The sequence below is a fragment of the Thunnus maccoyii genome, chromosome 20 (assembly GCF_910596095.1).
Source record: "Thunnus maccoyii chromosome 20, fThuMac1.1, whole genome shotgun sequence".
NCBI classification, from domain to species: domain Eukaryota; kingdom Metazoa; phylum Chordata; class Actinopteri; order Scombriformes; family Scombridae; genus Thunnus; species Thunnus maccoyii.
This window is the reverse complement of record NC_056552.1, coordinates 3,600,245-3,628,200: the sequence shown is the minus strand read 5'-3', so window position 1 is coordinate 3,628,200 and position 27,956 is coordinate 3,600,245. Positions and strand designations below refer to the sequence as shown.

The following is a 27,956-nucleotide window of genomic DNA, read 5'->3' as shown; positions in this document are numbered from 1 at the left end:
TTATGTTCAAATTTCTTTTAATAAATAGAGCACATGGTCTTAGATCAAGTACACACTAAAAAGGGTCAAAACAGCTCATCATTTTTTTTTTATCAACTCTTTAGAAAGAACAATGCAGGCACTTTACCCAGCTTATGTTCAACAGGGAACAATACAGGGGTTTGGGGGGAGGGAGGGGGTGGGGGAAGGGGGGTTGTGTGCATGCAGCCATGTACACGTGTTTATAAAAGTCAGTAAACAACATATATATGTAGACTTTTTTTTTTCTCTCTCAAAAGCATCTCATCACTGTGAGTAATAAAATCAAACTAAAAAGCACATCAGAACAGAAAAAATAAAAAAACACCCTCAACCAACCGGTCTCTCCAACACAAAAACCGGGAAAAAAAGTGGCTGCTAAACTCTGCTCGCAGCTCCCAAAAGTCCAAAAAGCAACATTTACAGATCAACAAATCCAACAACATGAGTTTGGTTTCATGTCTCCCCATTCATATCTTTTCATTAAAAACATTAAAAACAATTACATCAACATCCGACGGGGTTTGAAAGGAACAGTAACGTGAAAGTTCAGTGCGAGAGAGCCATCGGCTCCTCGACACTTCAGTCCGCAGCAGCGACTCCTTTTTTATTTCTGCTGCTTTAACTCGTTTTTTTTTGTTTGTACTACAACCAGAAACATGTAAAAACCTTAAAATGTTTGACTTTAAGCACTTCAAGCACAGATTCTCTGAAGGTTTGCGCAGTGAAGAGAGCACATCATGTCACATCATTTATCAAAGTCAAGTTTGTTCTTCTAAAAACATTTTCATTTTCATGTTTTTGTACTTGGTCTCTGATAAATAAATGTAATAAAACAACTCACAGATTGCTGCTGGAGATATTTTTTGTACAAAGATATTAAGATTTTGTGTAAGTCTGTCCAATCAGAGTGGCTGCTGTCGTCATTGTATCAACAACTAGTAAATAAACACAGCGGGAGGTTTTCAGTCCTGAATTCATATCAAAAAATCATCCAACTGTTTAAAAAGCTTTAAGGTAAAAGTTTTAGCCTTTATGAGTTAAGTTTCAATGCAAGGTCGCTCCCAACTGGTCACGTTGGCAGCAGAATAATCAATTCTTCTAGTTTCTAATAGCAGAAACTATCGATTGAGGAAGGTTAAAGGTTTGTTTTGCGACAAAACGGCTAGATTTGCACGATGCTGCTGTTGGATGAAACCCTCCAAACTTAAATGCTTATGTTTAGTTTACAGACAATATGCTAGAAAGAGCACTTGTTCTCGCAAAATAAATGGTGCTGGAAGCTTGGTGATGTAGACATTACTTTAGCAGCCAAAATTGTTCTCTAAGCTGCCAGCTAGCAGGCTTGTTACCAGCAAGCTAACTTCTACTTAGCCGGCTAGCTAGCACAATCACTGTAGTTTACCTCTAGTAGATTATCCAGAACTGAGATTTATATTCTCTCGCTTTTTTAAACTGATGTTTTTCTGTTCTGTCCTTTTTGTTGATATTATTTCTGTATTGTAAAAATTTTATTTTCCACTCTGTAAACATAAATCTTTTACTTTGCTTGATGCTTTTAATGTGAAGCACTTTGTAACTTTTGTAAGAGTCACTCTGACCACGCTGCGTCACTTTTGCAGAGCAGTTTATACTCATCACGTTATATAAAAATGAATGATGTGACAGAGCAAACATGATTTCTCTATTTTGAACTCTCCAGCTTTCCGTTCCCTCAAAGGTCAGCGACGTCTCCACCAGTGAATCCACTGATCTCAGCAATTACAGTGAAATTAACCTATTTAGGTATGAAAATATGTTTGCACAAAAGCTGCTGTGAGCTGGTGATCTTGAGCAACAAGTTTGTTTCTCATTACTGTTTGAATATTTGAAATTTTATAGATTCAAAGACCTTATCTGAGAACAGCTGTGAATTTCTTGGTCAATAAGCTGAAAACTGGAGGATGTGCAGACTTTACTATCAAATTCAACCTCAGTGAATCTGGACCTGAGTGCTCTAAAGCAATAAAAACAGCATCTGTTTGACAGGATGACGTTTTCTACAAGAGATGACAGACAAGAGGAAATATAACGGTTCTCCAGAGGAAATTCGGGAATCAAAAGTTCATAATATCAAGTGAGATTTCCTAAAAAAATAAACAGTCTTTCAGCTTTTCTTTGACAGCCTTTAACGTCTGAGCTGCTGCTTTAGAAAAACCACACGACCGCAAACTTTGGTTTGTCTGTTTCTTACTTGAACCATGAAACCCGCTCATGGCGGCGACGGGAGGGTTTCGTGGTTCTTGCAATGGTTTCAACAAGCTCGAGATAGTTTTTTTCTCTTTGCATGACAACAGGGTTTTTGTTTGCCAGCAGCCCTTTCTTGTAAATAATAACCGGGAAGACAAAAGTGGAGGAAAAAAAAAACACAGCAGAGGAAGAAGTCTTATCCAACATGTACACACATACAAAAAACTGGTCCCAGGAAGTTTTGTGGAGGGATAATTTGGGCAGTCAGGATGTTTTCTGTCACAGCACATAAAGAACTTTGTGTAGAAGTGTGTATTAAGAGATTGTCAGTCACCATCATCATCACCATCATCGCCACGTCTGTCAAATCAGGGACATCTGCAGGTCTGAATTCTCAGTGGTGCGACTGCTCATCTCGCCTCCGCTGCTGTCGGATCCCAACCGGGCGATTTCGCTGCGGCGTTTCCACGGCGACTCCTCCTCCCTCGTTACTTTGACGACCGCACCGTCTCCTGCAGCGACAGGCGGGAGCGAGCCGTGGGGAGGGGCATCATCACTGACTGGACACCGCTCAGCCTCCACGGAAGCAGACCCAGGAAGTTGTCCTGGTGGTGCGAGTCCAGTGTGAGGCTGAGCGCCCGCGGTGGCGGCACTGGGGGAGGATTGTGGGTAGTGTAGTTCCTGGTCGAGGGAGTAGTAGAAGGTGGAGGAGGATGTTGGGGAGGGAGAGGAGTGGTCACTGCGCTCCTGGAAAGAGAGAAGGAAGGAGGAGAGGAAGTGAGAGGCAGAAAGATAAGCGATGGAGGGATGGATGGATGCACGGACAGAACACAGTGGTGACTCGATGGATGGATGACGGATGGATAAGTGAATGGTCATGGAGGACAGGAGAAAATAAAAGATAAAAAGGAAAAACTGTGAAAGATTCCTCCTCTTTGTTCAAACAAGAGCATCAAACTGCAGGTTAAAATCTTGAAGTTTTCACCTTGTTCACCAGTAAATTCAATAAGACTTTTTGTCATGAGAAGCTTGATGCCAAAAATCACCTGTTTCTACGGAAGAAAAAACATGCCAGAATTTTAAAAGTAAAGGTCAGTTGATTTTTGATTGTTTTTATTGATTTAAAATGTATGTCTGAGAGGTTGCCTACTGGTACATGATGGTCTTTTCTCTATTCCACTGAAATCTGCTGGGAATATTTGCTAAACTGTTGTATTTATTAATTTACGTATTTCTTCATTTTTTTTTTGACCTTAACTTTTAAACCTGCAGTACGGAAGTTCTGTCTCTACCTTCTGGCAGTGAGAGTAAATACAAGTTACCTGAATGTGACACCAGTTCTATGAATACATGTGTGAGCTGGTCCCAGTCACTACTGGATAAAAATCAGAATTTGATTGATTTGGTTCTAAACATTTGGAAAGTTTAGAAGAGCCACACGATTTAATTATTTTATCCCTCAAGTTAGCGGATGGCTAAACAGGAAGTTAGCCAGAAGTCTTGAAAGGTGGAAGTCTCTGGTGGGCATGCTCTATGGATGCCCTTCAGCTCTGGCAAACCAGTCATTGCTGGTAAAATGCATTACTACCAGTGCGTCAGTGTGGGAGTGTCACCACAGACACCAGATTAAAAACTCTGATATGCTGTGAAATACAGAGAGCAGCGATGGGCTTTATCAGTATTGTGTGAACTCGTTTGGCAAGAGCTTGAATGTAATGGATGTTAATTTATATGTAAACTTTAAAACTTTTACTAGCTCCATGACACCTCTGTCATGTATTGTCATTTGAAGAAAGAAAAAACAATTAGCAGTACAAGAATCTGTGGCATTTCTAGTTAAAGAGAGGATCCCGATGGCTAACACATAAATGAAAGTTTAGCTGAGATTTAAGTGCTTAAATCCACTTTTTAAGCACCTAAGCTAAATTGCCGATGTCCTGAACTGAGAAGGCTCTTTATTGTAAAGAGGAAAGTTGTGTGACACCTTATCCTTTGTTGCCTCAGTTCAACGGTATAAACATAAAGACATTTTTGTGTAAAGGAAGGCCTGTAGGGTTGCAAGGTGTGAGGAGCTGCAGGTTCTGGAGGTATTCGTCTTTCCACTTCAGTGTTTTCTTTTAATAACATTCTAAATGTTCCTCAACATACAGTAGAAATACAAGAGTCTCCTGAACAATTTACCAATACGTTTATGTTATAATTTGTATTATATCAGCTTTGTTTCTGATTAATCATATTTTTATCTGGTCAGTTTGGTTAGCCAATCAGAAGAATAAAAAGAAACCAGTTAGAGGTGTGTTTGTTATTGCAATAATAAACAAAACACCACATCATGGCTATTGAATTCATCTAAAACTGAGCCAGAATCTGAACTGCTGAATGTTTCATTGAGTTTCTACAAAGTCAAATTTTAACTTCGGATCAACATTGTCCAACAGAATTTGAAGTTCTGTGATTGGCTGATTTTCTTACGTTGAAATTTCAAAAAAGTTCCTGCTGTGACAGGTGCGTAGGATGAAAAACAAAGAATCCTGCACACTGTTCTTCATCTGAACTCACTTTAATAATAATACAAGAATGTTTTGGTCCTCAGACCTTCATCAGGCAAGACTGAAACGTCTTGTTATTACAGCGAGTTCAAGTGATGGACAGGTTTCTTTTGGATGTTCTGTTGGATGTTTTTCTCCTTAAATTTGCCCACAGGGTTTGACTTTTTATCAAAGAATCAGATATTTTCTAACAGCTGTTAACCTTTTCTACTAATGTTTCAACCAGGAGCTCCAATTGTCAGTCACGTAACACTGTTTATACAGAAAATGAACTGAACTTCTTCCAGAACCCCGGAAACCCAAATCACTGCTCCCACTTTGCAACTTTATTGCACAGTAACAGTAAAGATCATAATACATTTTGTAATAAAAGGCAATAACTGTGTAACGCAGCCTTTGGTTAAGATTAAAGGATAGGTTCACAATTATTCAAGTCTGTCTTAAAATAACAACAAGGCACATGTGGACCAGATCAATATGGACTTTTCCACCTGGGTCTTATTTTCATAGTTTTGGCCATTATTTTGGTTAAGATAACTTCCTGCTAGCTTAATGCTGAGATACGGGGTCACACAGTGTCTGTTCAAAAGGAAAAGTGAATGGTGACGGTAACACATGGGTCCATGCAGTTACAAGCAACACATACGAACGAAGTGATGCTGCAGTTGCCGAGGAGCAGGACAGGATCGAGCGGCAGTTGCTAAGGAAGCGGAGAGGCAGCGGGGCTTGGTGATTGGACGATGAGCAGCGGTGGGAGGGACAGGAAGTACAGGGCAGCAGGGCTCATTTGGGGAGGGTTAGTACTTCACTGTCACACCTCACTCTCTGAAAAGCAGACACACACACATGTGCACGCACACGCATACATAAACACGCAGAGGGGAAACAGAGAGACAACATGACAGAGGGTTAGCGGGGAGGAAAAAAGAAGAAGCTCGTGATGAATTTGGTTTTGCGAAGTCCTGCCGGGAGTCAGGAACGCTGTAAATGTTATTAAGACGTCAACATGGAAAACAACACAGCTGACAAAAGGGAAGAAAAGAGTGGCGACAGATAGAAAATGTTCAGAGGTGATTGGTCAACATGTGAGAATGATTTGGTGTTCGAGACAGAAAAAGAGATTTGATCTAACAGAAAAGATGTAGAAGGATTTATGAGCTTTCATTTTGCTGCACGCATGTCAACATATCATGTACAAAAAATACCAAAAATGAAAATTGAATGATGAGAAGCTGGGATGTCAATGAACCGATATGTTTTGATGGCAGATTGATAAGAAGACGATGAAGCCTGGGTGGGAGGAGTTATGGTGGAGGACGAACAGCATTCAGGCATGAAATGGTCATCAGTGTTGAGGCAGCACATCACAAGTCTACAAGCTTGGGTCAAACACCTGGACTCAAAGGGTCAAAGGTCAGCTACCGGGTCTGTTTCATGCAACACTCCTACACACACGTTTAGATGCGTGTTTGGATGTTCTTGAACCACTTTCCACCTACACGAACCTGCGTCATGTGTGATCAGATTGTGATCGGATAACATCACGATGCATCAAATCCAGCTGCACACGCACGTTATGAACACGTAACAAACACTGAATTATCAGAAGTTTTCTGCGGTTGGTCTGATACTTGAGTTACAGGAATAAAATGGGACTTTAATGGGAGGCCAATCATAATCACAGTTATCAGAAATCTTAAAAAACTTTACTGGAAAATGGGCAACATTACTGGAAAGAAAGAAAATAATAACACGCAAGCCTGCTTAAATATATCTTATTTTAACAAGAAACAGATTCAGTGAAATGTCGACTTCTGAATTAAATCAAACTGAATTGTGTTTTAACTTAGAAACGAAACGTAAATTAAACAAAATATGAGGATTTAATAGTTGATTTGTTCTTTAAGTCGACTGACAACAACCTGTAGAGCTGCATTAATCTCATCCATGTTTGTCTCGATGTTCAGAGACATTTTTCTGTCATCATTTTTCTGGCTCCTAATGTCAACTACAAAACTCTGATTAGCTCAGTTTAATCCAACCAGGGAAACAGTCAAACAGTCATTAAGAGCTGCAACTAACTCATCATCGATTAATCTGCAGATTATTTTTTCGATTAATCATCTATATTATGTTGATTTCTTCCATTGGCTTGTATTGTTCGACTAAAAGTTGAAAACCAAAATATTTTTAATTTACTGTCTAGTAAAACAGAAAGTCATCATCACATTGGAGGAGCTGAAACCAGAAAATATTTGGCCTTTTTATTTGAAAAATGACAGATAAATAATTTTATGTCGACTGACTAATCGATTAATCAACTGATCTTTGCAGCGCTACACCTATTTGAATGATGTGGGCGACAACTCAAAGGTCTTAAAATTAGGTTAATCATATATACAGTATATATAACTGAAGAAATGTACTGTCATATTTATGTACTAAGACGATCCTCTTTTGCAATGCAATTTTCTAAATTAACTGTAAAGATTCATGTTAACTATTAATAAATCCAAACAGGAAGTGCAACAGCTTTCAGAGGATTATAATTATTTTCATAAGTGACTGATGGAGACGCAAACGTTACTGTCAGTTTTAAAGGAAGGAGCCAATGTGATGTTTGTGAGAATTAACATTTTCTTGAGGTGAAGAGAAAAGCGTTTTCAGAATGTATTCTGGGAAATAAATGCAGAAATTTGCACATGAGACGCTTGTTAATGCAGGTGGGAAGCAAACTAAAGACTCCTAAACATTCAGGTTTTGCCTGTTTGGTATTTGAGGAAGCAAACTCTGAACTGTATTTGAAAAGAATCGCAAATACAATTCAGAGAAAAATCTCAGATAAAGTTCACTCACGTCTACAAACTGTCTACCTGCTGTTATCTCTCAGACTCCAGCTGTGATTTTCAAGGTTTATTCCGCTGTTTTATCAGCAGGTGGAGAGACTATTCAAACTATGCAGCTATTAGTAGCTTTAGGATGGAAGCACACTACAGGGTTCACTTTGTGCTGCTAGATTAAAAAAAAAAACACAAAGAGCTCAGCTGGATACTCTGTAGTGTGCAGAGTAAATGGCGGGTGAGGGGAGGCTGGTGGCTGGTGGGTGAATAAGGGGGGAGGGGGGGGTTTGGGGAAAGGGCACAGGATCACATACGTGCTGCATTCACCACTGCAGAATGGCGTATACCTCTGTATACAAGGGCTGGACAGCCTTCTGGCCTGACGGATCTGAAAACAACAGTTTACAGCACAGCTCAGTTACAGTAATGTGAAGAGCTTCTTTCCAAAATACCACATGTTCAATGGTCATCCACCTCAGAGAGACCTTACTGCCATGGCGACAACACAAAGGTCAAACGTTTTACCAAATAACATTCATGTGCAACTATTCTAGCTACATCATAGTCTGTTTAAAGGTGTTGGGGAGTGGTAGTATGAAGAATTTGTGCTTCCAGAGTCTAATAAATTGCCTCAAGTGATGACAGCATCTGTTGGGGTCTGTGGGTGTGGAGTTAGACAGAAGTGAGGTTACCAGGCTACATTAGCTGCTATCAACATAACACACTTGAATCACTGACTTCACTGTTGGCGGTCAAGTTGCTTTGTGGGTAATGTAGTCAACAGGTTTTGAAAACAAAGATTTTGATGCTTTCTTTTAAAAAATAGTAAAAAACTAGTCCAAAATGTTACATAAGTGTAATTCTAAGTAGGTGGAGCTAGGTTAGCTTGTGTTTTCTGGGGGAAATGTAATGCCAATAAGATCATTATTTTTTTAATATAACAGAGAGAACATTTATATTATACATGTCGGCAAAAAGTTGCCTGGAAATACTATTGTACCATATCACTATCCCAAATTAATACTGAAAGATAGAACCAGCACACAGTTTCCTTATTAAGTTATAGTAATTGCTAAAAAATGTAGAAAATTTGTAATCCACAGTCAAACCTGAAACCAGTTTCATTTAAAACTGCCCATAAGAGAGAGATGGAATGATTTCCCCCCAAAATTCAAGTCTCACTGCTGTTAAAATAAAATAAAAAAAAGCCTCAAATGTTTACAACTAAAACTAAGATTAAAGCATATTCACTGAAATCTGTGAACGCCTTCTTAAGAGATCCTGCAAACTAACAGACAAGCAAACAAGAAACCAAACTGCCTTATAAACTTCACTAAAACTGTCAAAGCAGGCTTGTTGTCTATGAATGTCATTCGTTTTGATTCATATTATATTATAGCTTATTTAAGTTAATTTTATTTTTCTTACAATTTCCATCTGGTGGATAATTACGTGGTTTTGGAAACAAACTCTTCAAACAGTCAGAAGAAATCGAGAGGGAGTGAGAACAGAGCAGGACAGGAAGTATTGGGAGCTGTGTGTGTTTGTTTGTGTGTGTGTGAGTGGTGCAGTTGAGAGTTTGTGCAAAAGAAATTTAACACTTTTCAAGGCGTGAAAACAGACTTCAACCATCATAACTGTCATCATCATCATCATCATCAGGTTATGAAACTCCTGAAAATGTAAAAGAATGTATAAAACAAGCGCTGAACCTGTACGATATGAACACTGTACTAAAACAATTAAGAGACACATTACCTGCTCATCATCTGTCTCCTAATGACTGATTTACAATGATCTTATTCCTGCACATCAGCTACAAATGAGGTGAAATTTGTAGCAGTTTTACTGTTTTATTTTCTCTCAATAAATGACGGAAATGTAATTTAAATTTTCCATGTTTTAATCTTGTGTGAGCTGAATGTTTGTCTCCTGTGGTGAAATCTTTCTGCCACAAGATGGAGCCAATTCATCTCATTAGATATAAACATGATCAAAAACAACAGAGTTCAGTGAGACATCTATCTATCTATCTATCTATCTATCTATCTATCTATCTATCTATCTATCTATCTATCTATCTATCTCATATATGTTTACATATGCTGTTCTTGTGAATGTGTTTTGTTGTTAAATTAAAGAGAATAAAACAAAAGTGCAGCCACTCATATTTTAACCAAGACAAATAAACATGGTCAGTTTCAGAATTGAGTGCAAGGTTTCACTCCTGGTTTATAAAAAGATCAAGGTCAAATGTTTTTCAGCATCAATGACACTTTGATACTCTGCACAAATACCAAAATCAAATTTATTTCATGCCTTATTTTGCTAAGAATAAATTTGTTTTTCCACCAAAATTTTACCAAATATACTTTAAATCCTTGACAAACTTTGGGTATTTTGGGGTGGATTTCTTCTTTAGCAGCATTAGCGCAACACGACAGGATACCTACAGTGTTAGCTGAACGTCCGGGGCCGCGCTGAGCCACGATCGCCCCTGAGATGGCCTTTATCCAGCTGTGCATGTCCTCTGGACTGTCAGCCTGACACAGAGAGAAAGACAATTTGTTTTATAGTTTTTAAATGCTGCATCTCAACAAGACAAGTACATTCATTGAAAATATACAAAGATCTTTATATAGTAGAAGTTAGATAATATAGTGACATTGTTAATATGGATAAAACATATTAGATAAAACATATATGAGATATAAGATATAAAAGACAATTTTCTTGATGTTGTCTTTTTGTCTCAATGCAAAGGCTTCTCTTAAATTTTTAGCCATTTTAGCAAAAATTAGGACATTTAAGAAAAGATATTGAGATTACTGATGCTACACCCTAGTTGGATAATAGTGTATTCTTATTTTTTTTCTTTTCTGGTTATAATACTGATGTTTTTACCGCACCGTCTGTTTTAAGTGTTTTAATTCAACACAGCTGACTGTTGTCTTTTATTTCAGCAACTTGTGCATCACTGGTGGCCTCTGCCATGGGACAACAGATGGAAATGAGCTTTTATCTATATCTGATACAACAAATGTATTGTGCATTGTCTCTGTTAAATGAACAGTAAATAAATAAATATGTTTTTGACGATCTGTAGGAGTCATGCGTGAAGCTGCTGCGGGAAGCTTTGAGTTACAGTGACTGACAGCAGCTCATCATAGTTTAGTTTGAATCCACCACAACTAAATACAACTAACGAAGTTGGTCTAAATCTATATTTGAGCATTTATTTTTGTTGGTGAATCATTCTTTCCACAAGGGAACTAATCAGGCAAAGAGCTAAAGGCTTTAAGGTTCTAGTGAACCTCAAACGACACAACCTTAACCCGCATGTTGACCTGCGAAAACCCTCTGGATTGTGAATTAGCTTGCCTGAATTTGTTGCTATTCCCATCCTGTTCATGTGTGTTACCTGCATGTAGAAGGTTCTGGAGCTGGTGACCATCTCAAACAGGTTGTCTCTCATCATCAGCTCACTACAGAGACAGAGAAACAGCAGCAGCGTTTTTTTTTTTTTTTAAATGATCTGTCATGTGGGATCCTGAATTGACTTTTACCTGCTGAAAAGGAAGCTAACTGACCTCTGTTTGCACTCCTGAACTTTGTGAATCTCCTTCAGTGGAATGACTCTCAGTGCTTCCCTCTCCTGTAAGGAGGAAGAGAGTAAAACAATTACACTTCTGCAACAGCTAAAACATGTATAACTACAGGTACAGTATGTTTCTACTATGTTATTCTGCTTCATCTCGACTTTGTTCTTTTCTGGCTCAACAGGAAACCTTCAGTTAATTTATTTTTGCCTGCATCAGACTTCATTTTGTTGAGAATAACAGGAAACAAAAATCTGCACGAGATGAGGCGAGGTTAGTTGTGTTCACATCGAATCTTATATTAAAGGTAAATACAGGAATTTATAAACATTCACAAGTAAATTTCACGTTTCAGAGACTCGAGCCGGTCTGGCAGAAACAGACCTAAAGATAGTTGAGTTGGGGGAAGAGCCAGATGGCAAAAGTCAGACAAAGGATCCGCACACTGCAACTGAGAGCTCCCAGCAAATCTAATTTAACAGAGCGGCTAGCTGAAATTGACTCTGCACACTGATCTGTGCTCTCGGTTTGTGCTTGTTCACGAGGTTTCATCTCTGGTTATGAGAGTTGAAGCGCCGGGAGTGACCTGAACAATTTCCCTGATCCTCCTTTGTTCAGTTTGTCTCTACCTGTCATGATATCTAATGATAGCTAGCAGCAGTCTGCAGACATCAGGCTGATGCCTTATGAAGAACAGCAGATCCATTAGTGAGGACTTTCTGTATCATTACATATAATATTATTACACTGCACCTGCTCTAGTTGAAGCATCTGGTAGCTGTGTGGGAAAACCTGTATTTTATGCATAAAGGTGACAGCCTGCAGGTGGTGCGGGTCTTTTATTATTCTTGCACAACTCTCCAAAAGAATTTTCCATCTTGCATTTTGCAGGCAAACAAAAATGGATTCAAATTGTGAAACAACCCGGAGCTTGAAAAATGAGATTTTATTTTTTGGTGGATCTGATGAACACATGCAGGCTACAATAGCAGTGGACATGAAACTCATCAAAACAAATCTTCAACAAATTCTTTGATAATATGTCAAAGCTATGAGCCTTGTGGACATAAAAATGAGTCCAGCCAATCAGAGAGCTTAAACTTGTGATACATGTGCCACTAACAGCAAGCAGAAGTTAAAGATAACACTTAAAAGAACACATGAAAACTGAAACTAAACAGCAGTTTAGATCAGTTCATTTTCAGATTCTGGATTCGTTTTTGGATGAATTCAGCAGAAATGGTTTGTTCTTTTGTTCCAACAAAACAAACAAGAAAACCCTCTGACAGCAACAACAGCCAATGAGGCTCCTGGGTATCGTAGTATTTAGATCCATCCATCATATCAGTCTGATCAATATTTATCAGGAATTAAGTTGAAATAATTAAAACTGAAACCTATAGTTCTTTTAAAAAGTGATACTAAACATATGGTTTTGTCTCTGGCGTTGACTTGTAATGTTTCAAGTGTTCCTTTTACTGCAGTTGCACTCATTACATCACTCTACAGTTGTGGTTAAAACCAACAATGGAAAATATAAAGGTATGCACACACACACACACACACACACACACACACACACACACACACGCACACACACACACACACACAGACATTGGGTGTGTCCATATATGAGCACAGAGACGATGTGGTATAGGACTCGCTAATCTGGCCACACGTGGATCATACGAGGAGGTATTTAGGGCGCATGCCGCTGCGTGCAGAAACACACAACCTCCCCCGAGGGCAGAACAAGCCTCACTGCACACACACACACACACACACACACACACACACACGTGCACACACAAGACACTTTTCCACAGCTTCCTGTCTTTCACTTTTACAACCTATGCTTGTTCTGCTTCATTGTTAAGGGAGGTTAAACATTTCTAACATTTTAACTATTGTATAAAGTTATAATAAGCTGTGTTTGTGTGTTCATGGTTGAGTCTAATGTAAACTAGCAGTCAGTCAGTCAGTGTGTGCACATGTACTTTAGTAACCCGGTCACACACATCTCTCTGCTGCAACATGAATTTTTAAAAAGGATTTGTTCGCTCATATCACTAAATGTTTTGCTCCACTCCGATGGAACAGACTGTAACGGGATTCAAAACTCATTTCTTTGGCTGATTTTGAAGATCTGAGTGAAGTGTCGCTCTTACAGCTCGTTTTTTTTAAATCTCTTATTATTGTATTCAACTGTATTTACTGCTTATTTACAGCTTTTACCACTGTATCCCTCAATCTAATCTCTTTTAATGGATGTCTTACTGTCTGTTTTTGCTTCATGACATTTTTGTTTCTATTGTCCAGTATGAACAGGGTGCCCAAGCAAAAGAGAGTGTTTCTGCTCTCATTGCAACACTCTATATAAAAATACATATCTATAAATATCTATACAAAAGGGCTGAATGAAAAAAAAACAAACATGTTTTCTCACCAAGTCAGATTTGAAGTAGCTGACAGCGTTTTCATCCAGCATGAAGTATCTTCTCTTCCAGTTCTTCATCTGAGGAAGAGGAGTGGAGCAGCATCAGTGTATTAGTTAGTTAACCCTCCAAGCTAAAAAAAAAAAAAAAGCAGCTGTTCATGGAGCGGAGGACCTTTAATATGGCGACCACTCAATTCCTTTTGTTTTATTTTCTTTACTGTGGGTCATAAAAACAGCATTTGACAATATTATTGACATTTTAAAGACTAAATGATGAATTAAGTGGATAAAAAAAGTCCTGGTTGTTTCCCCAAAGGCTGCAAATGTCAATTATATTGGACAAACAATCGACATACTGAATATTTCGCTATTTTATAGTCTTCCAGTGGCAGATATTAAAATGTAAAGTTTGTCTTGAGGGTTGGCTGCTAGAGAAAAGGTCAAAGTGTCATTAAAATCAAAAGGGTTCACCCTCTAAGCAGCAGGAATGTGCTCAGTACATTTTATACAACTCGTGTTATTACTGACAGAATGTGAAGCAATTTTTAGATGTGGCAAGATTACATATAAAGTCAGAGCAAAGATGTGAATTGACACATTGAAACGTGTCTGCACAAGTTGAAAATGTTTCAACTTGAGTGAAGAATTTTCATGTATCCCAGGGCTTTATGAACCTGCTTCATAAAGTTAAAGAGATGAGAAGGGAAAAAAGGAAGCTGGAGGGAAATAACAGAAAGAACCGGAGTTTCTGGTGAGTTCTGAGTTCAGTCAGAGGCCGAACACAAACACACAGTATGTTGCTAGCCAGCTTACTGCTAACATACAGTTGTTGGTACTTTGGGTGTTTGGGGTGAATAAACACAGACTTTCATATTACTTGTGTACAAGTTGATCATTTATCTCGATGATTTAGCTGGAGAAAAAAGGGTCAGGGGGTCACCGATAACATCAGGAGTTGAGAACATTAATATCCACAGCAAGAGTCGGGAGAATTTGGCTGGTAAATGTCATGAAACTATCTTTCTCTGGACCTCAGTGTTGGTGTGTGTGTGTTCTCTCACCACAGCTCCCTGTTTAACACAGTATCCGGCCTTGATGACGGCCTGGTCCTGCGCTCCCCTGGACAGGAAGTACGGCAGTTGGTTCTGACCCCGCCTCAAACCTCCACGCTCCGCCCCATTCTGCCCCTCCCCCTGCTCCTAAAACACAAATATATGGAAACATCGTCTCAAAATATTCATGAAACAAACGGAAAAAACGAAAAAAAAAACAGTTTATTTCCACATCCAGCAGTTACGGAGCAACATTATCGTTCATTTGGAGTCGTGTTTCTGTCCACCTGGTGAATGTGAGTCCAATATTTATCTCTGTTTATGCTCTCTACCAACTCCTTTAGCTGCTAAATGCTCCACTATGTTCACCAGCTAGTCTACAGCTAACTGTGTCTGTTTGCTGTTTGGTGCTGAGCAGGTAGTGTACAGTGGCTTTTTGAGCTTTTTCTCTAAAAACAGCTGCCTGCTGCGGCCAAAAACGACACTATGAGAGCTCTGAGAGTGAACCAAAACAGTAAAATTGCAAAAAAATGAGCTGAAAGATGCTTAAACGCTCTGTAGTCTGATCCAGTCATGTGATTGTTCATCTAAATAATATTGATTATTGCATTTTTATTAAACATTCCATCATTTCACTTCTTTGTACTTTATTTCACTGGACATTTTGAAAAGTGGAGGTCTCTCAGTCACTCGTCTGTGTTGATGCATGTTGAGTCACGTGCTTGTAGTTGCATACCAACACAGACAGGACCGGACCTGCTGAGCCGCTGCCCCCAACCGCTGCTAATACAACACACATGACACTGTGTGTGTGTGTGTGTGTGTGTTACCTGTGTAGTGGTGATGATAGGGACTCCTCCTACGATCTCAGTCTTGTAGGAGACCTGTTTCATGGCTCCCAGTATGTCCTGGGGAGTCTCTGCGTTAGCAGCATGGCCTTCACCTGGCTTTGGCACCTAAAAACATAACGAGAGATTAACAACAATCCTGTCTGTCAAGCACACGGTTAACACCCAAATATTTAGGTCAGGTCTGTATTTATATTCTGGGGCTCTACTGGAATTTCTTTGATTGGTTTACAGTTGAAAACTCCTTTATTTATCTTATACTGCCTCTTTATGCAGCCCCTCAGTTCAGCCTCTGTCTGAAACAGGCTGTTTTAGCTCCTGTCTCTTTAAGGTCCCCCTCTGTTCTGATTGGTCAGCTTCAGGAAGCTTCCTCCAGCTCAAGAGGCTACATAAACAAACTAAAGTAGCAGGATTTCACTTCTTTTTCTCCTTCTTTACATGTCGGAGCCTGAATCTGATCAGAAATGTGTGAGCGGAGGCCATGCACAACCTCGGCAGCAGAGATTACAGAACGGACGGTTGTTTATGGATGCAAACCACACACTGACGTCATCTTGCCAGGCAGGTATAAAAAAACATTGTAAACCAGGCGTTGAGAGCAGGTTGAAACTTGGGCTCTGACGTTCAGGGAGCATTTTTATATAAATTCACCTCAAGTTTTGGAACTCTGACCATGTTTAACATCCGACATTATAACAGTATATAAATGACAAAAATAGAATAGGTCCCCTTTAAGGTTTTTTATTTTTCTGCAGTGATAGCACTCCCTAATTTCTGTTTTTGGTAGTTTTTTTGGTTATATTTTCTTATTCTTATTCTATTCATTTGTGTCCTGGCTTTGTGTCTTGAACAGTGCAAATCACCTCTTAAACTAAATGGTTCATTTAAGCTGTTATATCTATAAGGTCCCTGAAGGGCTGGGGGATGTGTGTGTGTGCTTATTGAAAAAAGGAAAAAATATGTCCTCAAATGTCAGTTAACAGTTGCCATGGGAAACAGGGGTTTTAATCTTAGAAGCTGTTTACAAAAATATGTCCAAAAAAATGTTTTTTATTACAGCTACAGTATTACAATGGCGTGTATTTCCTAACACAAAAAGTGAGGATTCAAAATTTCGTTTTAGACTTTAAAAGAAATAAAAAACACTTCCAGGACCAGAGCTTCCTGACACGACCACTGAACATAAAGCGCTGCAGCTGCAGGTGGATATAAACGCCCGGCTTTCCTGTCCTCCTCCCCTTTTACACTCTGTTTAAACTGAATCTCTCTGGCCTGATGGGTAATTTTCCATCTGCTGTAGCCTGAGGCAGAAGACAGAGCGGCCTACAACAACAGGAGAAACAAGGTCACCTATCGATCCATCTGTGTGTGTGTGTGCATGTGCATGTGCATGTGCATGTGTGTGTGTGTGAGGCTCACAGTTATCTTGGTGGCGTTGTTGAGAACAGTGATCCATTCCACCAAATCCTGCTGATCGTTAGCCTGCAGATAAAACTTCCTCATTCCTGCATTTATAACTACAGGGAGAAAGAGAGAGAGAGATGTAACATAAATGTGTCTCCATACTTTGGATCATTAGATGAGAAAACATAAGAGGAAGAAGAGAAATTCACTGAGCTTCATGCAAATCACAATCTAAAAATATCAGTTTGTTTCTGGTTTCTCAGAGGATGTGTGTGTGTGTGTGTGTGTGCGTATGTTAACATCCCATCCAGATGCAAATACACACACACACACACACACACACACAGAGAGAGGTCAGGTCGGAGTCATTGTACAGTTTCCTCCTATTGAGCGACAAAGAGCTACTGTTGGCCGCCAGAGGAACAACAACAAGCTGCAAGGGACAAAAGAGAGGAAATAAACCTAACGAGAGAGGAAAAGAGGGAGGGGGGGGGGGTGAGAAATAAAAGGACGAAAAGGGAAGAAGGGGAGAGACGAGGAAGGAAGGAAACAAGGAAGGAGTGGGGATGGAGGAGATGCGGAAGGAAGAGGGGAGAGAGGGTAAAAGTTGGTGGGAAAGAAAAGCTGCAAGTACACTGCATGGCCAAAAGTATGTGGACACCTAAATGGTGTTGGAGGATGAGGTCTTCCACACCAAACTGGGAAAACCATCTCTTGATGGATTTGGCTTTGTATAAACAGGGGCATCGTAAAGGTTCCCTTTACTGGAGTTATACTGGGGCCTGGACCAGACCATTAAAAACAGCCCCAGACCAAAACAGGGTTTCTGCAGGTTTCACCGAGTAAAAATTTAAGACTTTTAAAGACATTTTTAATACCACCTTGAATGCAATTTGATGCTTGTTTCACAATAACACCAGTTTAAAGATGCATTCAGACTGAAATCAGCCCTGCGTTAAAACAACGCGAGGGGCTGCGTTGGTGGTTGTTTAAGTTACCAATGAAATACAATCCAGGAAGTCCAGTTGCAGCTACAGATTAATGCATTTAAAGGCTTATTAGACACCAAAAGACTCTGCAGCGGTTTGTAACACTCACAGATTTTACAACTCTGGAGATTTATCACAGCGGTTATGTTTTGTCGTGACAATCGAGAGATAAACAGTTGAATATGGTGTTCATGGTTCACGTTACAAAGGAATCCACCAGGAATGTGCGCATGCATGTATGTCATCGGCCAACGCAGCGCCTTGCTGGATGATGTCGGGTTGCAGCAAAAGTTGAACCAGGTTCAACTTTTTTGCTGCATCAACTCAAATGAACGAGACGGCTGCGTTTTCTCACGCAGAGATGATGTCGGTCTGAAGTATGATGGAAAACCAGCAGAGATGATATAGCCTTGATTTACTGATTATTATGACATTTTTGTACTCTTATATATTTTAACTCATTCATTGAACGTGACCTGGACCAGGATCAACGGCAGGAAATGGATTAACTGATTAATCAGTTAGTGGATCGACAGAAAATTAATTGGTAACTATTTTAATTGGTAACTATTGTTGTTCCAGCTTCTTAAATATGAATATTTTCTGGTTTCTGAATATTTTTGGGTTGTGGACTGTTGGTCGAGACAAAACAAGACATCTGAGGTTACATCTACGACTTTAGGAAACAATGATCAATGGATCTAACAACTAATCGATTAATCGTGAAAATAATCAACAGACATATAATTTATAATGTCTCCCAACAGCCAACAGACATTTTATTATCTAACATTAGTGACTAAAGTAGGAACGAGGAAACATTAAGCACTCAATTCGATGCTTTTTAAGACTTTTCAAGACCTGCAGATACCCTGAAAAACTACACGTGGACTAGTGTAGGCTGCTGTAGGTAAAGAGGGAGGGAGTAGAGAGACAAGGGATAAAAGGGATTAAGGGAAGAAGAGAAGAAACATTAGAGGGAGGAGAGGTGAGGAAGGAAAGAAAGATAGAAGAAGAAAATGAGGGTGAACTTACCAAAGCAGAACTCTGCCTTTGGTCTGAGTTTGGTGGCATCACTGACCTGCAAGAGAAAGATGCAGTGAAGCACCTGAACTCACACAGACGTGTGTGTGTGTGTGTGTGAGTGTGTGTGTGTGTGTGTGTGTGTGTAACTAACCTTGGAGATGTAGGTCAGATTGAGAGATCCCACCTGCTCTGCTCCTTCAGGCAGATTCTGAGCAAAAGAAAACACAAAAAATATGAATAATCATCATCATGTCATTAATATTATTGGTAGTAATAGTAGTAATAATAGTACAATCAATCATGAAGATATGATATGTAAAATCACATTGTAACTGTGTTCCACTGTTATTAAATAAAACTGAGGATTAATTTCATTGTCAATTAATCTGTCAATTATTTTCTCAATTAATTTATTATTTGTTTGGTTTATAAAACATCAGAAAACAGTGAAAAATGTTCATCACAACATCCTAGAACACAAGGTGGCTTCATTAAATGTTTTGTTTTGTCCAATAAACAGTTCAAAACTCAAAAATATTCCATTTACTACCAAGAAAAGCAGCAGATTTCCCACATTTAAGAACCTGGAATCAAATTTTTGGCATTTTTGCTTAAAAAAAAAAGACCTAAACCATCAATCTATTATCAAAATAGTTGCAGATTAATTTTCTTTCAGTCAACTAATCAATTAATTGACTAATCTTTGCAGCTCTGATAGAAATTAAGAACTTATATAACTCATTTGGTTCATGATTGCTCAGATTTTGTTCAGAAATATATATATATATATATATTTATAGAAAAATGACAACACAAAATGTTCATTTCATCTTCACTATATGACTTCATTAAAATTTTTCTGACAATTTAAACCCCCGAATCCAAATCATGTCTTAAACCAGATCAGCTGATCAACCGACAGCGACTGTAGGAGGCAAATACTGGAAACTCTGACTGAAAGAATAATCCTACAATAAAACAATCAATCGACTGAACAACCGATTGATTTTATGAATAGAATAACATAAAAGCAGTCAAAACATAACTTCTTTTTGTTATTGTTGTGTTTTTAAATTGTTTTACGGGGTCTGAAGCAGCAGTGGATTCTCACATCATATTGATCTGATCAACAGGAGACAAAAGCAGAAAAAAAACATATTTCTGCTACATTTTTTCCACTAGATTTGCCTCTTGTGCATTAAAGGAATCAATCTTATGTCTTCATGCCTCTAAAAATGATTCAAACAAAACAAGAAAAATGAAAACTGACACCTTAAAACAAAGTAGTTCACAAGCTAAGAAGGTTGGGGAAACTTTTCCACTGTCACGAGAAGACAAAGCTAGAAAAAGAAACGATTATTTAAAGAAGCTTTTAGGCATGAAAATGATCTATCTGAAGAGAAAATATTAATACCAGCAGCAGATATCAGTTATCAGCAGCCTCAGACAGGTTTCTGGCAGCAGCTGCTGCTGTGTGAGGCTGAAGCTGCGACGTTTGAGGAAATCCCCTCTGTGGGAAATATAAATAATACAACTACTAACCTTTTCGATTTCTGTTCCTGTTTGTCAACTTGGTTTGACGAGAAAGGATCAATCACGTGTGTTTGATAAGGGATGATCCAGCTTTTATTCAGAGTAGTTCTGTCTTCTAAACCCACAAAACTCCTCTTAACATCTTATTTCTCCAAACTGTTTGAGGCTCTTCAACCTGTCATTTTGTTAACGAATCACTTTCCTCTGATGGGATAACCTTCTGCCTTGTATTTGAGTTTATTCTTTTTACTGTGACAGTCGATGATACAAAAAGACATAAAAGTAAAATCTAACAGACTCATATCTTGGATTTAAGACAATAAATTAGCTTTGATCAACACATCACTGTTATCCATAAGTGATTACAGTAGAATCTCCACGTCATCCGCAACCTCAGAGCACTTTCTGTCACCCCTCCGCCCCCGCCTCCTCCTCCCTCCGCTTCCTGTTGCTTTACAAAAGCATCAATCCAACCCATCCTGTTGTACTGTTCCCCCTGTTTCTTAACCATGTCGGCCATCTCCAACAAAAACAAACTTATCAGTATTACACACACCGCTTCCAAAATCATCTGCCTCCCATCTGACCCCTCCATCATGAACAGACACGGAGCGAGAGCCGTCGCTCACAATAGCCAATGACACGCCGATCACCCCGTCGATCCACACGTCACATTGGCGGCGTCAGGACGTTGGTGTATCGTGTGTTGGGATGCAGGCGGAGGAACGAATGTTATGTGTTTTATGTTTATCAGCATGTTTGTGGTTCAGTTATCTTTAGTTTTTTGTTAAGGCTGTTGTGTTGACGTGTTCCTTCATCTCCATCGACACATACTGTTGTTTATTTTGGCTCGATCCCACACGCACCGTCCTGCTGCCAGAAAGACACGCCAGAGCGCCAAACGTGGATTCATCCGCGAATGAAAATAGTCCCCAACAGACGCAGTTTTTCCTCTTGTTTGAGTGACGTTCGCTGAGAGCTACAGCGCCCAGCTGTCTGTGCAAATTACTGAGTTGTTCTTCAAAATAAAACTATATATTTGTGAGATGTTTTTAAAGATTTACGCTTTCAGTACGAACCAATCGTCTTGAGGCTGAGCGCAACAGCCAGTAAGGAAATCAGAAAGTTGTTTGGTGTTTTCATTGGATTTGTTGAAAGATAAAAATAAAGAATATTATGACACTTCGGACACTTCACAGCTGTTATTGTGTGTAGTTGCAAGTAGGGGCTTTTTAACAGCTGGTGCCTTCAGGGACACTCCCAGCATCAGAGATTTGATAGTCGCCAGCTAGAGCAAATTTAGAAAAAAGCTATAAAATCAATAACAGTCTGCTTATTTGGTAATTATTTGACTGATATTATAGCTCATAAATTAAACCCCTTGTCAGCAGCCAACTGTCAGATATCGGGAGTGTCTTCGAAAGCAGCAACAACACCATAACTTTACCAAAAAAGGTGAGTAAAACGTGGTGGATTATCTCCCTGACGCACATTTCAAGTCTCTGCAAGTTGATTTTTCGATGGAACTGAGATGAACTGGAAATAAGAGTTACATGGAAGGAAGGAAATCAATCTGTTAACTGATGTGCAGTAAGCGTATCTTCTAAACTTTAAAAATACAGGCTTAAAATTCATTTTCCTCATTAAAAAAAAAAAAAAAAATGGCAGCAGATCTGCTACTAAAACTCTACATCAACACAAAGATATTAGAGCAGCAGATGTTTTAAGCGCTGACTAATCAGAGAGGAATTTATACAAATGTCATCAATATGAGAGAAGCGCTCAATCATGCACACAAATGTACCTATTTATCTGCATGCATTCACACACGCAGCCTCACCTGAGGGTTATCCATGTACCACAGCAGCTTGCCCAGCTGAGTGTTCAGGATGAAGTATCGGCGCAGGAACCTGCCGCTGCTCTCGTTCTCCTCGATGTCCAGGAAGCCGCAGATGCGATTATGTCGGTCCACGTAAGGCATCGCGACCCCGGCCAGCTCAGCCCGCCCTGGGGCATCACAGGAACGCTGCCAGGAGGCCGAGACAGGTTGACATTTAGTCGATGAGCTCACTCAGAGCAATTTACAGTAAGTGCTAACTCAGGTTAAAAGCGCTATAGGAGAGGATTTTAAAGCTGCATTGAAGGTTTATCTTTGTAATAAAATGGTTTTAATATACAGCACTGTGAGAAAAATATGACTATGGAAACATATTTTGTTGTGTAGTCATTGGATCTGAAACAAAACAATGACTATATGGTTAAAGGTCTGAGTTTACATCCACATCTGATGAACAGTGTTGACAGGCAGTGGTGGAAAAAAGTTCTCAGATCCTTCAGTAAAAGTACCAATACAGCGATGTAAAAATACTCCATTACAAGTAAAAGTCCTGCATGAAACTACTACAGTAAAAGTTCATAAGTATTATGAGCTGGATGTAGTTAAAGTATTGCAGTAAAAGTACATAAGTATTATGAGCTTGATGTAGTTAAAGTATTGCAGTAAAAGTAGTGGTTTGGTCCCTCTGACTGATATATTATTATATATGACATCATTAGATTATTAATAGTGAAGCATCAGTGTTAGAGCAGCATGTTACTGTTGTAGCTGCTGGAGGTGGAGCTAGTTTACACTACTTTATATACAGTTAGCTAGTTTAGTCCAGTGGTTCCCAACCTAGGGGTCAGGCCCCTCCAAAGGGTCAGCAGATAAATCTGAGGGGTGGTGAGATGATTAATGGGAGAGGAAAGAAGAAAAAACAAAGTTCTGATACACAAATCTGTTTTCAGTTTCAAAAGGTTGGAAACCACTGGTTTCATCTTTAACAATGTGTTGTATTTTAAAAGCTTGTTATATTATCCATTGTGTCAAATCTTCATCTGAAAAGTAACTAAAGCTGCAAAATGAATGTAGTGGAGTAGAAAGTCTCCAGAGACTTAGATTGATGTCTTTCTCAATGCAACAACTGTACGTGAAGTACAGAGCTGCAAGATGTGATTAGCTAAGCTTAGAATAAAGACCGAGGCAGGGAGGGAAAACACTAGCCTGGCTCTGTCCAAAGGTTAAAAATACACAACACCTCTTACGCTCGCCAGTTTACAAGTTGTATCCTGTTAGCTTAATACTCAAACAAACAGAAATGTAAAAAACAAAAGTGTGGTTTAAGGCGTAGTTAACTGTTAGAACTCTTTCTTGGCAAACATGCAACTTCCTGGAGTTTTGTCATCACAGTGAGGCTGCCAGGTGTGGTACCTTTATGCATGTACAGAGATCAAAACCAAAACCTGCGCTCACCGATTTTATCTGGCAATCTTTTGGCAAATCCTTCGCCCGAAAAGGCTGTCGACCCTCGATACTCTTCACTCAGGTATCGACGTTAGTATAAAAAAAAAAACAATACCCAACAAATATTTCTGTATCAGGTTTGTGTATATCTGGTTGATCAGTCACAGTTTCTATCAAAGCAGCCAGTGTTGCAGCCAGCGATACTATGAGCCAATCAGTAGCTGATGAGTAATGATATTTGTTAACAGTCCAGTCAGACACGGAGGCATTCAGTAGTACTCACCGGCCTTGACACGCGTACACTCGTTACACATGGAAATAAAAAGACAACAATGGAGAAAGAGGAGATCTGGATAGAGCGGCCATGTTTGAAAATTCCATTGTTGTGACTTCTGCATCTGTTTCCCTCGTTGGCTCGGCTCTGATTGGCCGTTTACTCCCACACACTACAGGACACTCTGTGGTTTTATCAAACACGGAGGACCGCTGATCGATCGTATCTCCCTACATGAATGTTGTTTCTTTACACCGCGAGCTGTGTCATTCTGATGGAGGATTCTGTTTTGTTATGAAGATGGAGATATATATATATATATATATGTATATCCATCAAAACTTCAGCCTGTGTATCATACTCATCATTGTTCTCTGTATCACAAGGTTGGATGGATTTCCTTACAGTCAAGAAAAAATACACATCTTGAGTCTTACTTCCCTCTTGGAGATTTTAAAGCTTTATTATCTAACGTTTTCATGATTCTTGTAACTGTTTTTAATAAAATTTCATATTTATTGTGTAGTTGTGTTGTTCTTGTCTTGTTCTAAGGTTTCTCTTGACTGCCTGATTAAATAACAATTAAATAAAAAAGAATATTCAGTCTTTTTATCTGTAAATTATATGTTTGTTTATTTCTTTCTCTTTTTTTTTTTTATTATCACAAAACAGACTTAAAGTGATGTGAAACTGTCCCGGACCTGTTACTGAGGACGTCTAGAGCCGCAATGATTAGTCGATTTATTGATTAGCTGATTGACAGAAAACTAATCATCAACTGTTTTAGTAATTGCATCATCATTTTAGTCCTTTTTTTTAACATAATGTCAAACATTTGCTAGTTCCAGCTTCTCAAATGAAAGGATTTGATGCTTTGCACTGCCATACATGATGGTGAACTGAACATCTATTGGTTTTGGACTCTGGGTCAGACAAAACAAGACATTTTAAGATGTAACCTTGGACTGGGAGAGATTATAATGGGCATTTTCACTATTTTCACTATTTTCTAACATTAAATAGACAAAACAATTACTAGAATAATCGATAAAATAAACAGCAGATGAATCCATAATGAAAATAATCCTTAGTAGCAACCTTAGACATGTCCTCAGTGTCCTTACTCGCAGTTATGGCGCTGTGACCTCACACTGCATGTCAATGAGAACAGATGAACTTTTTTTGAAATTGGGGAAATTGGGCCTCTGAGTGTCAGCAGAAAGGAACAGTTCCCCTCCACTGTGTGGTCACTTTCACAGGCAGGCGAGGAAGATTGTATGTATGATTTAAGAGAGATATTATAGCTACTGAAACATACAGTCAGATCAGTATAAACTTACTGAGTGATACTTTTAAAACCTATAATACAATATAATATAAACAGCATATTCAGGTTAAAAAAGCTGCTATAGAGAATAAACATTAGAATTACCAATCACAGTCGCACTATAAATCCCTATGTAGGGCTGCAACTAACCATTATTTTCATTATCAATTATTTTCTGAACTAATCGATAAGTTGTTTGGGCTGAATTGTCCATCACAATAACCAAGAGCACAAGGTGGACTCATTAAATGACTTGTTGTGTCCAATAAACAGTCCAAAACTCAAAACTATTCCATTTACTACCAAGAAAAGCAGCAAATGTTCACATTCAAGAACCTGGAACCATCAAATCTTTGACATTTGAGAAGCTGGAATCAGAGAATTTGGACATTTTTTCTTAAAAAATTACTCAAAATGATTAATCGATCATCAAAATAGTTGGTGATTCATTTATTGATGATCGACTAAACACACAATATGTAATTTTCTGCTGCTAGGGGTCTCTCAATCAAAATAGCAACAAAAGAGGGAGTTTGATTACATCGTGAAGTAGCGTGGGATCATGGGAGCTCATTGTTAAACAACCAACATTGCCGTCATTGCAGTCAACTTCTCCCGGTTAGGATTCCTTCAGGGTTCATCAAGGTCTTTTACCAGAGATGAATTATCCACAGAGGTGTCCTCCTCTCCACAACAAACTGACCCAGTGATTAAAACCAGTAAAAACACTGAATAAAGCAGTTTCACGTTAAAAATCAGTGTTTCTCCAACACTGTTTGGCGAACACAGAGCGTCCGGAGGGGCTACGAGCTGAGCATCAACTGTATATAAATATGGACGTCATGACAGTTCCCCAAAAGTGAAGCCTAAATATCTCGCTCGCCCCCTGGTGGCTGGCTGCAGTATAGGTCATAAGTCCCACCCCCTTCATGTTAAGGAATGGTACATGAGCCAAACTAAAAAAATCAAAGTACACGACAAATACATTTTTCCCAAAGATGGTTTCTGTCATTTCAGGTCGTTCTTATCACGCTGATGTTTATCCAAGTGCTTATTTTTCTGATAAGTTTGTTTTTAATTAGTTATTTGACGATATAAAAAGAGGTCATGATTGACAGCTGTGACAGCTGCTCTCAAACCTGTCAGGCAGCAGGATGGCTGAGGGGGTGTGTCCCACAGGCCGCCTGACTTAGTAGGAAGTAGAGACGCATGTCCATATTTATGTACAGTCATGGAGTCGAGCTGCCTGCTAACGTTTGCTCAGCTTGTTTCTCTGATAACTTAAGATCCAGATGTCCGATGATTAAAATCCTTCATCCGGTTAAAAGATATCCACAAACGATCGAAATCTAAAAAGTGTATCAAACAAATGTGGCTAAAAACTGGATAAAAAGTCAATTCATGACAGCTTCTAGCGAACAACCACAACGCTGACGCATGCGCAAAGGGGATATAACGTCACTGACAGGCGGCCAAATGAAAACGGACCGTTACCTTGATTAAAGATTTCTCTGTGTTTGAACATTGTTGGAAACATTTGGTATAATGTAAGTACACGACTCTACAAAATATGTAACATAGGTCTAGTCGTTTTTAGACATTTTAATGCAGAAAAAGTTGCCTTTAATTGACTAATATTGCAGCTTTATCCCTATATTATATTTGTGACATTTAAAATATCATCAAGCATGTAAATCACTGACTCACTGAAGATCACAGACACACAATAAATATGATACTAAATGAATATTATGGTGTTTCTTTAACTTACACGAGGAAAGCAAATGAAAGCCCATGACATTATACGTTGCTCCATCATACACTGTTTTATCTTATTGAATTACAGTAATTTTGCATGTAATTACACTGTTGTAACTCCACTGCTAACGCATTTAGCTTATACTTAGATACCATCAGTCCATACAGGTAAACGTATGTATACACGTATAATATCCACTGTAGTAAATATACATTTAAACAGCCAGCAGGGCGGAGATCAAACTGTTGTCACAGGCCTAAAAACATCGACTGATTTCCTCTCCCGCCTCCATTATCCGTCTCTTCGACACTTCTTACTAATGAATTATTATTCTGTGGGGAGTATATTTGGTTGTGTACGAACACAGTCAGTCCGTGTGGCGGCACACAGGCTGTAAAAGCGGCGTATCGAGGGTTTACTTACACAGTTCGACTCAGTCCGGGTCCAGTGTGGCAGCTGTCCGGCACCAGCGTCACGCAGCGTCAAGCGGCGTCAAGCCACGTCAAGCACCGTCACGCAGCACGAAACAAAACATACAGCTTCCGGTTTCTGCTTTCAAGGTAAAAGCAAGAATGGAGGTACTTCCGTATGGACTTCAGTGTAAAATACCTTATGAGCAGTGGTGGAAATAAGTACATTTACTGAAGTACTGTAACTAAGTACAATTTTGAGGTAATTGTATTTTACTTGAGTATTTCCATTTGATGCTACTTTATACTTCCACTCCACTACATTTCAGAGGGAAATATTGTACTTTCTATGAAACCAGTGGTTTCCAACCTTTTGGGC

General features: G+C 39.0%; 1 protein-coding gene across 3 annotated transcripts; it reads right to left on the bottom strand.

The window, feature by feature from the left end:
* Window positions 1-27,679, bottom strand: plekha1b (pleckstrin homology domain containing, family A (phosphoinositide binding specific) member 1b). Of its 3 annotated transcripts, none has more exons than XM_042397342.1 (13): window positions 27,591-27,679; window positions 22,365-22,550; window positions 19,143-19,199; window positions 19,001-19,046; window positions 16,992-17,089; window positions 15,555-15,680; window positions 14,734-14,871; window positions 13,682-13,750; window positions 11,227-11,291; window positions 11,058-11,121; window positions 10,090-10,179; window positions 7,951-8,024; window positions 2,643-2,994 (listed from the first exon to the last, which is right to left on the bottom strand). In XM_042397342.1, the coding sequence occupies exons 2-13, from the start codon at window positions 22,503-22,505 to the stop codon at window positions 2,736-2,738; spliced, it is 1,227 nt and encodes a 408-aa protein (XP_042253276.1). In that variant the 5' UTR covers window positions 22,506-22,550; window positions 27,591-27,679; the 3' UTR covers window positions 2,643-2,735. The 3 variants fall into 3 exon arrangements, 2 of the variants coding, with proteins under 2 accessions (XP_042253275.1, XP_042253276.1); XR_006092879.1 differs by lacking the exon at window positions 7,951-8,024 and adding an exon at window positions 5,443-5,621 and having other exon boundaries at window positions 2,909-2,994; XM_042397341.1 differs by lacking the exon at window positions 7,951-8,024 and having other exon boundaries at window positions 1-2,994.
* Between the last annotated feature and the right edge of the window lie 277 nt (window positions 27,680-27,956).

Coding starts and splice junctions, on each gene's coding strand:
- plekha1b (XM_042397341.1), bottom strand. CDS start 22,505: ATGCCTTACGTGGACCGACATAATCGCATCTGCGGCTTCCTGGACATC. Junction 13,751..14,733: donor GTGTTAAACAGGGAGCTGTG/GTGAGAGAACAC, acceptor CCTCTTCCTCAG/ATGAAGAACTGGAAGAGAAG. Junction 11,292..13,681: donor GCTACTTCAAATCTGACTTG/GTGAGAAAACAT, acceptor TCCTCCTTACAG/GAGAGGGAAGCACTGAGAGT.